Source organism: Podarcis bocagei, assembly GCF_964188305.1.
Source record: "Podarcis bocagei genome assembly, chromosome: 2".
NCBI lineage: Eukaryota > Metazoa > Chordata > Lepidosauria > Squamata > Lacertidae > Podarcis > Podarcis bocagei.
In genome coordinates this window covers 50,066,750-50,082,206 of record NC_138126.1, presented here as the reverse complement: position 1 = coordinate 50,082,206, position 15,457 = coordinate 50,066,750, and the positions used below count along the sequence as shown (strand labels likewise).

Below are 15,457 nucleotides of genomic sequence, written 5' to 3'. Positions count from 1 at the left end.
ATAAGTAATTTGTATGCTCTGCTGTAAAGGGTCAGCCAAGAACTCTTGCTTCTACTGTTATGAAAATTGTTTGTTTCCTGTGGCCTCTCAGGAGGGAAAGTGTCAGTCAAAGCAGCACAAGTAATTTCAAAGAAAATCCTAACCAGGTCTAATGTGAGTTGCTTATGCTTCATACAACTGACTTCTAAACAATCTAGCAACAGAATGAAGATTTATCACACAATGGTTCCTTAGATCTTGAGCTAGGTGGTGATACCTAGTGTTAGTCATATGCACAGCACACCCATTCAGATAAATGGAATTAAGCGCATTGATCACCTCTGGTTATGACTTAGTTGGTTGTCACTCTATGTGTCCAGCAAGTCAGACCCTTAGTAATTAACCCTTAGTTAACTAATCCTTAGTTAATAATGGCTAATCAGCCTTTTTAAAAAAGATGTGAAAGCATCCATTGTTGAACTGGATATTTCTTGGTCTGTGCTGCAGTTACTAGACTTTTTTTCAATTTTATATTTACTGTGACAGCATTTTAGGACTAAATTTGAAGGCAAACAGTCAACGGATAGTGATGTTTTAGTACTCTTATTATACTTTCTTGTAATTATTAGGAATGTGATGTTTTAAAGAAGCCTTTTAGATGAGAGGCAGTAGCACCAAAAGTCAGGCCAGTTCAATATAATATATACGCCACTTTCTGAAAGGGGCCAAAATGACCCAAAGTGATGGGTGGAATGCAACATAGTACTTTAGTACTTAGTGGGCTATGTGTCTATTGGATGGAGTCTGCTTGCACAGTAAAACTTCCCCTGCCCTCTCCTGCCTGCACACAGTGGGGAGGAAAGTGGGGGGGGGGCACGCAGTTGGAGTAGTGGGGTGAAAATCCCATTGCACAAGTGGACCTCATTCCATGCATGCAACACCCTAGTTGATCCCTGCCTGATGTAGTTATTAATCTTTGTGGATCAAAATGATTAATTGAGAGAGGTGTTCTGCAACATACCAAACTTAACCAATCATTCTTCCGGCTCCACGGGAGCTAAAACTCTTCCTATACTCTTGCTAAAGTTCACCAAACAGCTAGAATTTCCTTAAGAATCGTTGCATATTATAATAGGTGAATTCATGTTGTCAAAATACAAGAGCTGAGCCAAAGTTTAATGAGTTTTGAATTTTGTGTTGAAATTAGCATGTTTTGAGGAATGAGAACATTTTGTCAAACAGCTGAGTGACCAACGCTGACATTGGACAATGTGTTTCCCCTTTAAAGCAGGGCACAGTTTAGGAACACTCCCAAGTCTTAGGATCAGTAATGCTGTGCAAATGCGAGATTTCATAAATTTTGGGTAACTGTTTGAATAAAGTTTTAGAAACATTTCCCCAACTCAACCAAGCTACAGTTTAGTCAGGGTTATTTTATATACTCTTTGTAAGCTGTCCACCCTGGCCCATGTTCTTGTCAACAGGCACAGGGTTAGGCTGGGCACATGTGACGGGGCAAGGATTACCAAGAACAGACAGTGCCTTAGCTTTATCTTTATTTTATTTGGTTTAGAGGTGTTGTTGTTTAGTTGTTTAGTCGTGTCCGACTCTTCGTGACCCCATGGACCAGAGCACGCCGGGCACTTCTGTCTAGAGGTTTAGAGGTAGGGATGGTCAAATTTCTAATCCATGTCACTTTAACCTGATCTGTTCATTCCTATGAGTTATTTTCAATCCCTTTCCATAGGAATCTGCTGATTTTCCAAGAATTTGCAGAAATATTTATATGTTAACTATTTCCCCCACCCCCCTAAAAATAGGCATTTCTCCAGAGGTGGTAAACGCATGGCATCAATAAGTTATGCTGCCCTCTTGTGCCCGAATACAGGAATCACAAGTCTTTGTCCATTACTGGCTCCTCTCTTCCTCTTGACCAGGTTGTTTCTCATTTTGACCCAGAGCAGGCAGTTTCTCTCTCTCTCTCTCTCTCTCTCTCTCTCTCTCTCTCTCTCTCGTGTGTGTGTCTACTCCCCGGCTGTCTACTCCTCAGGCTTGTGATTTGTGCTTTGAAAACATTTTGTCCATTTGTATGAGAGTGTACGATCTGCGTTGTTTTCCTTGCCTTTCCCTTATCAGCCTTCTTCTGCCCTTATTATGATCACTTTCTCAATCTCTTTGAGATTCAGTTGCAATGTCAGTAGCTTGGTTTGGTCATTTGCCTGGACGTGAGGATACCAGAACACATGCACACTGCTTTGGGGATCCATGATGAAAGAAAGATGGGATAGGAATAAATTAACAACAACAATCTTTATTACGGTCCAGAGACCCAGCAAAGCATTACAAATCAATACACAGTTCATATAGCCTACCTCCAGGTTAATCAAGCATTTTGTTTAGAATATAGGGCTCATTTGTTCTTGCAACCACTGATAAAAACTTTGCCACTGCCAACGTTCTGGCTTTTGTCCGGTCTTCCAGTAGGAACCTGACATAGTGAGCCTCTGATTTTCCCGGGAAAGGCACCAGCAAGGGTAGTATCAGTTCAGCCCTGGCCTGCTCATACTTCGCACAATGCAACAAAATACGATTTATGGAATCGATGTCTTGAGCACACGAGCAAAGTCTGTCCTGGTAGGGAACTCCTCTCAACCTACCATCCAGCACTGCAGAGGGGAAGACAATTAGTCTGGCTTTGGTGAAAAGCCTTCGATAGTTAGGTACTGTCAGGTTTTTGATGTAAGATGTTAACTCAAAGACATACCCATATTGAACTCCTGCTGCTAGCGGACTACAGACTGCGTGTGATTGAGATCGCAAGTCACTGTGTGCATTGTCCCATAATCTTTGCTTTAAAACCTTTTGGGCGCCTTCATAACCCAGGTAATACAGTTGGGGGGGAGACAGACTAATAGAGGTGGCTTTTTTAGCCATGGTTTTCTGCCATTTGCTGACAAATTCCTCATTGGTCAAATGTTGGTACAGACCCTTCCCTAGATTGAACACTGAAATCCTGAGCCAATGTTTTAGGGCAGCCCACCACGCTCTAGCTGAAATTGGGCATTCACCAGCTTCCAACAGAGGTACGGAGTTGGGGACGCAGTTAGGTACCTGCAGCAGAGATCGTATAAATTTTGCCTGAAAGCCATCTAGCTTTGGCAGGTCCCCATTATGCCAGACATTTGCTGCATATAGGAGTTGGGAAACGGGCTTTGCGTTGAAAACCCTTAAGGCTGCTGGGACATATTTGCCGCCCTTTGTGAAGAAGAATCTATGTATGGCTAGCTTTGTAATCTCCGCCTTTTGAAGGGAGGTTTGCCAATGGTGCTTCCAAGATCCTGTATGATGGAATGTGAGCCCTAGGTAACTGAAGTATTTTACCTGTTCAAGGTTATGGCCATCCAGCACCCATTTAGACTGGGAGAATCTTCTTTCGAAGACTAAAATTTTAGATTTTTCATAATTAATGGATAAGCCATTTCCAGAACAGTAATCAGAAAATTTCCTCAACAGATAATTCAAACCCGGTCTGGAACGCGAGATGATGGCTGCATCATCAGCATACAACAACAAAGGGGTCCTTCTCATTCCTATTTTTGGAATGTGTCCATCTGGGTCCATTAAGTTCTCTTCTAGGTCATTTAAGAATAGACAAAACAATGTGGGGGCCATCGCTGACTCTGTGGAGCAGGAGAAGCGCAAGCAAGTATGAAGTCCTCAGGCCATGTGTGTGTCGAAGGGGTGCTGAGGGTTCCTTCCCCTCTCCCTGACTGCGGGAATTTGAATCTTCCTTGGGGTTGCAAGGCAAGCAACACTTGGGGACTGCTAAGGTTCCTCATTCTCAAGTCTGATGAATGAGGTATTACAGGGACTACGCAGTTCCAAAAGCCAGCCTTTGGGAGCTGCTGCTTACTTCTTTCTTGTACTGGAATTCTGAGGTGGTAGTCAAAAGCCTGACACTGATAATGATGACTTGCACTAAATCTGAACGTGAAAAGGATGCTTTAGATCAGCTTCTCTCTACTACTACGTTTAAAGTCATTTTAAAAGTTGTTTAAAACAATTAAAATGTTTTCTTTTTTACAGAGGAGCCTTAAATCCTACAGATTATTTGCATCTTAAGTCAATCCAGTGAATTTGAAATTGTTTCCAAAAGTTTTACTTTTTAAAAATTACGGCTGCTATTAACAGAGCAGAAGTATACCTAGGACATCAGTTTGCTGACAGCTTTTACATGAGCTTAACAGTATGGGGCAATCTTTCAACTTGTAACCATCTGTTACTCTGTGAAGTTCTGTGTGATGTTTTGGTCAGGCTATATAAACAATTAACATTTTCTACAGTATAAGATAAAATGCAGACCCCCATGCCTACAGATGCATATGATTAGCTGTACTGCTTGAAATGGGTGCAAGCATATAGTATATTAAATATTGCATAGCGGTGTTGCAAATAGAAGGAATGCCTGGTGCTAAATGTGAGAAGGTGCTTCATACAGCTTTCCGTATAGAATGGCATCCGTTTTTTGAAGTGTTTATTGCATCACCAATGAAACCTAAGAACTGGGTGTGAGTCCTACATCCCCATGGAAAGAGACAGGGGATGTATATAGGGTTTTATTTTCAAATTTGATACAGTTTGTTTCAAAGCCCTCATTGAACAAGGGTTCACAATCTTTTCACCACACGGAATATCTCCATTGGATGAGACCGCATAGATTCAATGACATCTTGACTATAAATATGGTGGCAGGTGCCCTCTGTGTCTCATGCATGGTCATGTTCAGTTTTTCTCTAACTATGCTTTAGCCATTATCCATGCTGCCCCATTGCCCTCAGTTTCCCTCAGTAAACCAGGAAGATGCTTGAACTCTCCTGGCAAGGAAGAGAAGACAACCTGGGAGTTACTAAGTCAGTTGCCTGTGTGCCTAAAACAGTGCCAAACCAGATGGAGTCAGTCAAACACTTCCCTGAAAAATTATGGAAACCATTTGGGTCCAGTAGATTTTGGGAAGAGACTATCCTAAATGCAGAAGCAGCTGAGGGACTGGGACGCTACGCTAGCTTTTCAATCATGTGCCTCTCCTACTTACCAGGAGAGATGAAGCAGTGCAGAGGTCAGTCTATTGAAAGGCACTGGTGGAGTCAATCCAGTGCTTCTGCTGTGCCGTACCAGTGCACCAACCTCCCCACCACCTCAACCCAGCCCTTTCCCCTCCCAGTAAACAACAGCAACTCACCTATCCAGGAAGCAAGTAAAGCAACTCTACTCCCATCAAGTCAGCCACTTCTGTCTACCTAGCCCTTCCTTCTTCCTTTAGTTTTATTCATATGACTTAAAATGCACTCTGAACATAGCTCCATTGGTTTTCTACAAACATCTTTGGATGTACAACGGCACTTCCTTTCCCTCTCTTCCAACTACCTCATGCCCCAAGGTTACCAGATTTTTTTCAATGAATCTGGGGACACTTTTCAACTTCAATTGATTTTGTATGGGGAGTGATTTGTAAATCCGGGGACTGTCCCCGGGAAACGGGGACGTCTGGTAACCTTACCATAAATCTGCTCCATAGGGTTAGTGAAAACCCCATAATATATTTAGGAGGAAGTGGAAAGGAGAGGGAGAGGAAGTGCCATTGTGTAGCCAAAATTGCTTGCCACCAGCAGAGCTGTTTAGTTGGATACCACCCAATATGCTTTAGCCTAGAGGCCTCAGCTTCAGTGCTGGTAAGATTTGTCCTCCAAATTCTGGAGCATGACATTGATGTCACAGCAGCACTTTTCAGGGTTCTAATCCAGAACCATTTCAATTCAGAGGATAATTCTCTCTTTTTAACCCTTCCCAGCCAAGCCATTCTTATTCCCATGAGCAAAATGGGCAAGAATCCCTGTTGCTGCATGTCAGCCCTGAGACTGTAAAACTCATGAGCTAGCATGTGTGAAGAAGCATGCATGGAAACCTGTAATTGAAACAAGCAATTGATGATACTGAAGGCATGGCAGTCAGTGCAAGCAAGACTGGATGGAAGTCAAATTGGCTAGGAGGAACATGGGTTCTTCCTGCAATGTTTACACTTGTCTGTTGGAAACTTTCAGCATCTCCCTACTAAATTGGAAGTAGAATATTTAAGGAAGAGGTCAGCAACTTGTAGATTCCAGCTGGGAAGTATTTTAACAGCTGTTCTCTTTGGCTAATACTGATCTGTGTTTTTACATTGCACACAATGCATTTTCTAAATTTGTTGTTGAGCCTCCGCCATGTGCGAATGTGATAAGGAGACGCCGGAGTCACTTCAGCACATTATGTTCACTTGCCCCTTATTCAATGTGCCACGGGCAAATTTGTTGGGATCAATCATACAGAAACTAGAGGGTACCCCACCAAAATTCCACCTTGCCCAAATCTTGCAGGATAAGGATACCCATACGACTCTGAAAGTGGCTAGGTTCCTGGTCGCTGTCCTTACCCAAAAGCGTTGCCAAGGAGCACCACAAGCTAATTAAGGCGTAGTATGCCATTCCATCTCATAGTATTTTATTGTTATAGTAGTGTTTTAGCGGCTGTTTTTTCCCACATGCACAAGCTGTTATTTATGCCTTGTTTTTTTATCTGTATGGGCCTACGGCCGTAATAAAATTATTATTATTATTATAATTTGTTGTTGTTTTCTGTCTTCATCTGATGCTTCTAATGAAAGCACTTGCTGCTGACACGGTTTCTTAGGGGATCAGATCAAGACAGGCACTTCATGCTTGGAAGTTAATTGAGTTTGAATGAAAATACTAAAGGATTGGTGTGTGGGTGTTTTGGCGGGGGGGGGGCTTGTAATTGACTCTACTGGTTAATGCTCAGTTTTATTGACAAAATACCAGACATAGTGGCTACCCCCCTACCCCTGGAGTTGGGACTATGCAATGTAGTTGTTTTACCTAGCTAGTAATGTGTGTGTAGGGATGGACAAATCTGTCTCTTTGGATTTCTCACTTTTCCAGTCTCAAGCTCAGTTCACTCCATTTCCACATCACTTTGCAATGCTTACTTAAAAGCTCTCACAAAAACCTGTATGTATTTTCATACACATTGCGCATTTCTGTATGCATTTTTTTCAGGAAGTTTTCACCAATACGATGCACCTTTGCACATTGTTTTCATTAATATACTAGGGGTGAGTGCGCACTTTCCCTTAAAATACACCTTTTTGTATACTTTGGTGCACTGTGGAACTACATTGCAAAAACGAGAGTAGTACAAAGTTTGAAGGATAGCTGTGTTTCAAGTCATACAACGGTTTGGGAAGGGCAAGTTAAGTACGCTCATATTAAAATGCAAGCCATTTTCTCCTTCATCCCTATAATGTATGATATACAGTTGTAGAGCCCTATTTTGGATTGTTCATTTGAGTCGTAGCTCATGGTATACCTGATGAGTACATCTATGTGGACTGAATCAGCGTGTCTTCTTTGGGAGTAATGTAGGCAAAGTTAAGCATTTCAGTGGCGTAGACTTCTACAGAAGGGTCAAATATTTTCTCAGCTCTCCTACTGAAATCTCTAAATCATCTCTCACACTGATTTCAGTGACATAAATTAGTGTGTAGCTTTACACTGGCGTATGCCTTTATTTAGATATCAACAGCAACTTTGATCGGTTTGGAAGTACGTAAGACAAATGGCACAGATCTTGCAATTCAACTCTCAAATAATTGTGACAGTTTCAGTAGTAACAGTAGCATTCTGCCATTTAGTAGCATGAAGCTTTCGTTTACAAAATCATAATTGTGTCTTATGCACAGGCACTCAAATGCAGCTCATATTTGTGTTTAAATATGTGCACACACAATTATGAATGTGTATTTTGAATGGTCCATTAATTGGAATGGATCTTAACTGTAAGAGGGGCCTTAAAGATCCAAGAAAGGCCTTTTAAATGATGCAGTTACCTCTACGTTGAATTATATTTGTGTACAGGAAGATGGAACTTCACAATTCAAGTGTGATACCATATCTTTTGGGGAAACCATCCCTTTCCTCTAGCACTGCAGTGTTTTAACAAATTGCATAGTGCTAGTGATATTTAGCAGAGAAGCTGTCCTTTCGTTCCTCCTATAGTCCCATGTTTATGCAGCAGATTGAATTAATTGGAAATATTTCTCCTGTTACTTCCTCTATTTTTATTAGCTTGGTGATTTTTTTAAATTAATGAAGCAGCTAAACTCACGTTAATATATCACATCAATTATATAATGATGGCTTGTTCTATTTTGTTCTTGTTTTTTTCCAGCTTCCTCAGGCTCAAAAGGTAAACTATTTTCAATCAATACTTATTCAAAAGAAATCACCAACTCTTCATGTTTCCACAGTGTCATGAATATGGTACAATGGTGATCAGTGAAATGCTTTACAATGTCACAGCTGTAATGAACTGGAGAGCATAACATTGCTTAAATCAAAGCCAGGCATTGTAAGCAGTCAAGTCACCCACTGAGAGTTACAATCCAGGCACAATGTGAGAGCTATTTGAACAAAATGGACATGGAGTGGACTGCTGAGTTGCACAATAAAGGATCCATTTTGTTATCACTTTGAAAATAATAGACAACCATCAAATGGACATGGCAGTTACGAAGAAGCCATCCCTAGGCCATTACATTCCCCACCGGATGAACAAGGGGATTCATGGCATGGCTATATCCTTTCACTGGTCCCTATTGTATTGTCTTATCAAAAGCCTCTCAGTACATCTAGCATATGGTTTGTCCAAGGAGGTTTCCATGCAACATGCTCTTGTTGTTGTACAGCTTCTGCTTTGATATGGTATGATCCAGAGCTACCCCATTGCATTTCATGATATCACAAACAACAATTGTGGCCAGCACAACATATCACTTGATGCCTGTTGCATCATTCTTGTATAATTCACAAATATAATTGAAACACACATGTGTATATATATAACACACGCACTGCTACAGTTTAGAATGTCATTGTGTTATTAGGGATGCAGCAGTTAGCCTCCCAGAATTCCTGTGTGATTACAACAAAATAGCTTTGTCTCTCACACCTCTGTTTTACCGTAATTATTACTAGATCAGCAGACTTGACTGGAAAAGTCCAAGTGCCCCTTTGTTTGTGTGCTCAGCTGGATTTTTCCTGCCATTATTGAGCAGGAAAGCCTCCCTCGCCACTGCTGTTTTTCACTTTTGTTTCATGAAGCTGCACAACTTGCTTTATCGACGCCGAGAGAATAAAGTAGCATGGTATGGATAAAAAAAGCTGGAGTGGCAGAAAACCTTTGGCATGGGAAAGGCGATCTTTAAGCTTTTCCTTGCCCCGGCTGCTTCTGTCCTCGAAGAGAAAAATACACATGCACCCACTATATTTTCTTCTGCAGGGGCAAGCAATTATAATTTTAAGCGCGAGGGGGGGGGGAGGAGCTTACAGGGACAGGTTTAAGCTCCTTTCCTCAGAGCTGTTTACTTTGATCATTTAGAGTAATAAAGTTAAAACACAAAAACAAAAATCTTTCTTCTGCCTCACATGTAGCTTGGCTCCAGGTCAGAGCCAATGGCCAATGGTCCAATTACAAACACAGGGTCACACATACGTGGAGGCCTCCGTGTTGTTTTCTGTGAGGAGAACTACGCATGCAAGTTAATGGTCATTGAGTACTCAAATTGTCACTGAGGTGTAAACCGCTTTAACTGTTTTATGGACCACCCAAGGAGCTTTAGCTTTGGGGTTGTATCAAAATGTAGTTAGTTAGTTAGTTAGTTAGTTAGTTAGTAAATAAATAAATAAATAAATAAATAAATAAATAAATAAATTAAAAATAAATAAACAATACATTGAGGACCAAGAACTTTTAAATGCCAAATCTATTCCAACCCAATTATCAGTGCAAAAATAACTACGGTCCTTTGGTTTCTAGTTTCCAGAGCAAGCAAAATCATTATGAAGATGCTTGCAGCTGCAATTCTAAATGCTCATACGAGAGAACAAGAACTAATGAACACAGTGGGACTTACTTCTGCCTCAACTTTGTAGGATTGTGCTGACCATAATCTTTTTAAACTCCTGAAACCCATTTGTAAAGGTTAATAGCCTTTTTAGACTTAGCAAAAATGTGGCTTCATTATCCTTCTACATTATTTAGTAAATACAATTTTTGGCTAAACTCTTCTACTGAAATGCTCGAGCCCCTTTTTTAGTTGTTCATTCAGTTCAGAATAACCATCCACAGGAGGGGGGGGGAGAGAGAATACTTGAATTGGAACATCTGTACGGCTTTTGAGGGGGCGGAGCCTGTCACTTTGGTGTGCTTATTCAGTATGGAATGAACAGATGAAAGGGGCTTTTGTGTACAGTGTCAGTGATTTGTTAGGACTATTACTAGAGTTAAGGGAAAGGCAACCAAGGTAGAAGCACTATGTCAGTTATGGGCATATGATTACCAGTTTAAACTAGCGGCGGATATGATTCCTATTAAGAGTATGCCAATATCATGCCACCAGTTCCCAGCTCTGGAATATATGCTGTTGTTCATTGTTAGAGATCTACAAGACTTCCATATATTCTCAAGCACAGAGTCACTAACGCTAGGTTCTAAAGGCAGAATTGTTGCTTTCTTAGCATCTCAAACGCCAAGGAATAAAATCATTTCCTTTAGGTATCACTGTTGTTCATTCTTTGAACCGCGTTTTAATGCCAGGAACAGCCCTGTTAAGTATGAACTCATCGTTAAGCATATGCACAGTCCCATTTCCAAAATATTCGGTAACCACAATCCGCTCTCCCAGACGTTGTTAGGAAAATGACCTGCAAGTCACTAGGTGCAATTTCCAGGCAGCCTTGGACCCTGTGCTGGGAAATAAACAGGGAAATGAAAGAGGGATATAAAAAGTGAAAAGTATGAAACCATAATAGGTGTTGGAGATATCTTGCTGCAATTTATCCGTGTTTCTCTATAGTTGACTTGGAACAGCCTTCAGAAGGCAGGCTCCCTTGTGATATTACAAAACTGTTAAGGGATTCCATATTGTAATAGTTATTCTTTTCTCATCAGTCAAGTTTATTGTCTCAGTTCTACTTCATTCTCTTGAATAGCATCATAATTGTCTTTCAGTTATTGTTGCAAATCTCATAGTTAGCTTTCATCCCACAGGTTTGGTTTAAAATGTAATATCGCTGCTGCTTATTCCTAGGCTTAGCTCCAGCCTCTTCTATGGTTAGCAGATGTTGGATGCAGTCATGGTATTTTTAGCACTCCCACCTTAATTTGCATACGTTTTTTCAAGGCACTAGTAGCATCTACCTTCACTCATTAGTAGAAATCCCTTTTTGTTCAATAAAAGAGGTTGCTTGCATATGCAGTAGCCTCATTCCTTGCAGCTTGTCTGTAAATGGTCATTGGTGATATATAAGCAGTTGCAATGCTAATGACATGCAGCGTAAATTGGATGCACAGTGTATGTGTGCCTATCTAATGGCTTATATGGCTCATGAAGTCAAACAGAAATATTTACAGAGCTACATCATCTTCAGATCTGTATCAAGCAACAGGGAGTTGTTTGATAGCTAACATGAACTTGGTATGAAATTCTGGGTGGAAATGGAGTTTTGTTGAGTGTACTAATTAGTTCCCCCCATTCTGAAAAACACGGAGATGTTTAACATTGAGACTTTCCCCCCAACTAACTGAAGCATGATGAGAAGTTTTCAAATCCATTTGGCATTTGTTTGTTTGAGGAAGACCAGTGCAGGACTGATGCTTGTCTTTGTGAATGACTTGAATCAATGATAGTGTACGCTTTGCCATATGGTGTCTGAACTTGTACTGTGTTTTTGTTGGAATCTGTGTATCATCTACAAATGTTTTCTGTATAAACATTTTAAATGGTCATGTCTCTATAAACATGCTCACTTTAATCTTCAGATGATTCTAGAATAATAATGTTGCCATCCAACTTTACTTTTTAAAATTTCTATGTGCCTGAAATCTCATATCAACTTTTAGGGCTTGTGTGTGGTTATTCTTTGTGGATATAAACAACCATTTTGGCGACAAGTGGCAGATTCTCTCTTATGCTACTATTAACTGTAGACTTTGAAGTATTTATTGCAAAAATAATAATAATACTGAAAATGGTTTTAAGTAAGCTAACTGCTATAAATTCCTACTAGATACGAAGCAGTGTGCATGTTATTTAAAATATGGATGCCTATATGCAATGGACATTGGTAGAAATTCAGGACAAATTGACATTTACCAGTATACGTTTTTAGGCTGCCAGCAAGGATTGTAAGAAAATTAACAATGTTGCATTCAGTGTTAGTACTGCTAAGAGTAAACTCAATGAAATTAATGAACATAAGTAACTAATGCCCATTAATTTCAGTGAGTCTTCTCTGAATAGAACATTGGATGCAACTCAAAAGTTCCTTCAGTAACAATGTCATCTTATACAGGAATGCTCAGAAGTAAGCCCCATTGAGTTAATGGGACTTTTAGGCAAATGTATATAAGGTTAAAACCTAAATGACCACATTTCATTCACATTTCTATAATTTATTGGTAAAGGGAACATTTGTCATGCCCCGGCGACTCAATTATTTCTGTCATTCAACAGAACATCTGAAGAATAACCAAGTGCCTTCAGTATAATCCATTTCCATGATTTATCAGTAATTGTCAACATTTATCAAACATATTTTCACTAGAACAATCTCTCTGTTGGTATTTGTTACCAAACTTTCTGTGGCATTTCTTATAGTAATGGCTGGAAGCATTCTAGAGTCATCTAAAGGTTAAAGAGAAAAACAGCAGAACTACAGCAACAGGTGGAAGTGTTACTTTTAAAAATTATGACTACCATAAAAAGAGAAGAGATGTAGCTAGGACAGACAGCAACTTGCTCACAAATTTTACACAGGCTTAACAGTATGGGGCAATCTTTCAGCTTGTAACCATCTGTTATTTTGTGAAGTTCTGTGTGATGTTTTGGTCAGGCTATATAAACAGTTAGCATTTGGTACAGTGCAAGATGCAAGACAGACCTCATATCTACAAATGCATATGATTAACTGTACTACTTGAAATGAACACAAGGACATAAGAGTTAAATATTGCATGGGGAGTTTGTAAACAGAGCGAATGTCCGGTGTGCTGTTTCACACAGCTTTCTATGCGGAATGGCACTGATCCTTTGAAGGGGTTACTGTGGCACTTCTGAAACATAAGAATTGAATATGGGTTTTAGATCACTATGTAAGAAGAGACATGCTGTAATAAGATCTGGACTTGTCCGAATAAATTTGGTTTTTGGATGAGCCTTCCAGGCTTATGATGCCATCAATAAAACCTCCAATAATTAATTCAGAGAAGCAATTAGTTTACTCTGGGCTTTGAATCTGTGTATTTAGCCCTCCTGATTCCTAACCTATTCTGTTCCTCAGGCATAAGCTACTCCTATGCAATAGCCCACTGGGGCATTGTTTTACTTGCTTTGTTGAAACAGCAGGCTTCAAGCTGTGTTATCTTATTCCTGTTGCGAGGTATTTAGTACTGAGCCTGTATGAAACAGGAGGGACTATATATTAGCCATAGTAGTGAAAGAGAGTCAGCCTTGAAAAAATAATTTTGCTAAATTGAAAACATTGTTCCCCCCTGCCCGAAATGTTTTTAGAATATGCCTCTGGCATATAATCTTGCTCCCTCTAAGTTTCCAGCAGCTTCTTTTCTCTTTGAGTCTTAACTTATTTGGGCAAGGCTTGCTGTCCTTTTATCTTGACACTATTCTGTTTCCAAAAAGCTAGACACATCATTTATCATTCGCTGCTTCATTTACTTTTTCCTACTTCAAGGTGCTGAATTACAAGGAAAAAATGGAAAATTTGCAACCCTGATATTGCCATGGAAATGCATCAGCAATTTTCTTTTAGCATTTTTATTAAAGTTATCTAAAAAGTTAAATTGAACCAAATGAAGTACAAAAGAACAATATAATGGTACAGTAGCTATTTATGGGTTGTTGTTTTTCTGGAGTGCTGCTTATTTTCTTTGCAGTGCATTTAAACTCTTTTTAAAGCTAATGCCTGTGTGCCTGGAGGAGCATCATGATCACACATGACCCACACCTAATTTCCAGATGTTGAGCATAACATCAGCATAGGTAGATCCCAACACATGTAGACTCTAATCACTGATCTGTATATCACAAAATTGAATCATACTGGATGACATTATTCATGCCTATGAAGATTGGGTTCTACACACGTAGGCCCCTATGAAGAAGTTGTATGATCATCACAGGATCAGGCTCTAACTAAAAGTAAATATGATTTATTTATTTTCATGGGGGGGGGGAGTAGCTTTTTATTTTTCAGTTCTTATTATATTACATGCACAGCATCCTGAAGCCCCCCATGCTGGAGTGCCTGGTATCTTGTGAGCCTGTAGAATTTGACTATTCTACTATGTTAAATGCTGAACTGGTCCTTTGAATAGTTTTTTAAAAATAAAATAAAATCTGGTGTTATAAGAACCTCAAAAGGAGAGTCAGAATATAAAACCCAAAGTTCTATTTCTCAACAAAAAACCCACACTTCCTCCCCCCCTCCCAAAATCATTATCTCTTAAGAAGTTTCCTTCCATTTAAATTTTGTGCATATCATTTACAATTAGGAAATGTAGATGTATCCTGAAATGTAAAAATACCCCTTTGCAATAGCACTTAAAAAGAAATGGCAATGTGTTTACCTTTAAAAATCAAAGCAAATGGGAGTGGGAGAATCTGGACTTCGTTACTGGGTTTAATCTAATTATTCCTGCATTTCAAAGGACAAACACACACCCTTCTATTTGGAGTAGGAATTCTGAAGATCTTAAAAATAAATTCTATTATACACACACACACACACACACACACACACACACACACACAAAGGAGGAGTTGGTATTAACATTGACAGAAACAAACGGTGGATTGGGGGTTTTTCATATTAGAATTTCAGGCAAGACAACGTGCACTAACCTAGTGAAATACACTTGTTGTAAAAGGTCGAACTTTTGGGCCAGTTCACACGACATGATTTGCAGGCACAAATCTTGTAAATGATCTCTGGCCACGGGAATCTTGACGTCTCCACCAAAATGCCTCATACTGTGGCCATATCCCTGAGAGCTGCACCGACATGTTGGCCAGGGGGTGGGGAGTTCCCTTCCCGCACAATACATCACATACTGCCTGAGCACAGTGCTTGGAAGTCTTTGGGCCAGCCAAAGCAGGAGGCTGTTAGCCTATGTGGAGAGCATATCTTCCAAGCATAGTGTGAAATGTTGTGTTAGAGTTGGTTGTGTTAGAAGGGGAGCATTTGAAACCATTCTTCACAAATAAAACCAAGAACACAATGCTTTCCTAATGAGGTTGGAGGATTGTCGCTCCACCTGCCTTTCGTCAATCCCTGCTTCTACTGTGAAC

The 15,457-nt window shown here is 40.0% G+C and overlaps 1 protein-coding gene across 4 annotated transcripts in view; it reads left to right on the top strand.

Annotated features, from left to right (window-relative positions):
* Nucleotides 1-15,457, top strand: part of CACNA2D3 (calcium voltage-gated channel auxiliary subunit alpha2delta 3) — a 498,964-nt gene that overhangs the window by 342,253 nt on the left and 141,254 nt on the right. For 3 of the 4 annotated variants that reach the window (XR_014005101.1, XR_014005102.1, XM_081184001.1), the window contains exon 14: nt 8,263-8,280. The exons of the other annotated variant lie outside the window; for it this stretch is intronic. Coding sequence is in view for 1 of the 3 variants with exons in the window: in XM_081184001.1 (XP_081040127.1) it covers nt 8,263-8,280 (18 nt within the window). In the remaining 2 variants the exon portion in view is untranslated. The remainder of the gene's footprint in view (nt 1-8,262; nt 8,281-15,457) is intronic. 4 annotated transcript variants of the gene reach the window in all.